The 1,568-nt window shown below is 51.9% G+C and overlaps 1 protein-coding gene across 1 annotated transcript; it reads right to left on the bottom strand.

The window, feature by feature from the left end:
• Positions 1-406: 406 nt before the first annotated feature.
• LOC104073664 (fasciculation and elongation protein zeta-1-like) lies at positions 407-711 on the bottom strand. Its single transcript, XM_009573516.1, has one exon. It carries the CDS (start codon positions 683-685, stop codon positions 407-409), a length of 279 nt encoding a protein of 92 aa, XP_009571811.1. The 5' UTR covers positions 686-711.
• Positions 712-1,568: the final 857 nt, after the last annotated feature.

Genomic DNA, 1,568 nt, shown 5'->3' with positions numbered 1-1,568 from the left:
GATCTTCTAGAACTACTCATAGGATCCTACACAGCTACTCCAAACTGCTGCATGACTACACCGCGACGCAGGGGGCTGAGTTGCACGTGGGGTGTACCTCGCTAACATGCAAGGCGTCATGCAGACCCCGAGGGAGTGCTTACTCATAGGAGACTACGGCGCTATTCCCGACACGTTGTATGACCATGCCACGATGCAGGGAGCTGCTCAGGGAAGTCTCGCAAGGATGCAAGGAGGCGCACAGGCCGTGAGGGGGCTTACTCACAGCTTACTACACCACTCCTTTGCTGTGTTGCATGACCACGCTGCAACGCAGCGAGCCAGTTTGCGTGGTGGGGGGGGGGGTGGGTGTGGATTTTGTAGGTGTGCGAGGAGGCACATGTCCCCAGGAGTAGGGGGGCCTTACTCACTCCTCATCCTGGAGGCGCTCCTCCTCCTCCTGCGCCTGGAGACGCCCCCGCACGGGGGCCAGACCCTCGGTGGCAGCATCATAGTTGCGGAAGCAGACGGTGAGCTTCTCGTCAAACTCCTGCACCAGGTCCTCCATCGACTTGAAGCTCATCATCTCGGCCGAGAAGCTCTCCAGCTCGGCCAGCGCCGGGTCCGCCGTGCGTTGCGGGGTCCCCCCATCGTCCCCGGGCCCCTCCTCGAACTCCTCCTCCAGGCTTACCAGGGGCGCCTCCATCCTCCTCAACGCCGCCGCGCCGCCTTAGCTGCGGGGAGAGGGTGCCCGTGAGGCACCAGGCTACTCACAGGTTACAACACCAGGGCTCCCCGTTCCCTTTCCTGCCATCATGCTGGTTGAAACCCTACTGCCAGGGCTACTACACCACCAACAGTATCTCTGTAGTATCCTAGTAGTATCCCAACAGCATCTTAGTACTGTCTTCATGGAAATATGCTGATATCCTGAGACTATACTAGTAGTACTTTAATAGTAGCGACAAAGTGCTGACGGTGGCCCAAAAGTTTCTTAGTACTAACCTGAAAGTATATAAAAAGTATCATAACACTACCTATTTTACTGAACTGGTAGTATCTTAGTAGTATCCTTATACTATATCACTATCTTAGTAGTGGCTTGAAAGTATCATGGTAGTATCAGCAATGTGCTGACAGTATCCCAAAAGTTTGAGTGTTGCCCTGATAGTATCCCAGATGTATCTTACCACTATTTTCTACTGCCCTTGTAGTATCTCAGAAGTATCCTCCTGATATCCTACTGGCATCCCAACAGCATCCTACTAAAAAATGAGTACTGTCCTGATAGCACCTTAGCAGCGTTGTGATATTATCAGAGTAGTACCCTGATAGTATCTTAATAGTATCCTAGTAATGGCCCTGTAGTATCTTAGTAGCGCCTTGACAGTATTGTCAAAGTATCTCAGCGGTGTCTTTTTGAGTATCCAGGCAGTATCCTGATAACATCTTAGCAGCATCCTGGTAGTACCTTTGCGCTACACCGAGAGTATCCTAGTAGCAGCTACTGAATAGCTCAGCGTTGCTCTGATGTTGTACTAGCAGGGGTAGTAGTATCCTGATACTATGTCAGGAGCATCCCAATAGCC

The sequence above is a fragment of the Fulmarus glacialis genome, unplaced genomic scaffold (assembly GCF_000690835.1).
Source record: "Fulmarus glacialis isolate BGI_N327 unplaced genomic scaffold, ASM69083v1 scaffold27382, whole genome shotgun sequence".
NCBI lineage: Eukaryota > Metazoa > Chordata > Aves > Procellariiformes > Procellariidae > Fulmarus > Fulmarus glacialis.
Note: the sequence above shows the minus strand (reverse complement) of the source record. Positions and strands in the feature narration are given on the sequence as shown.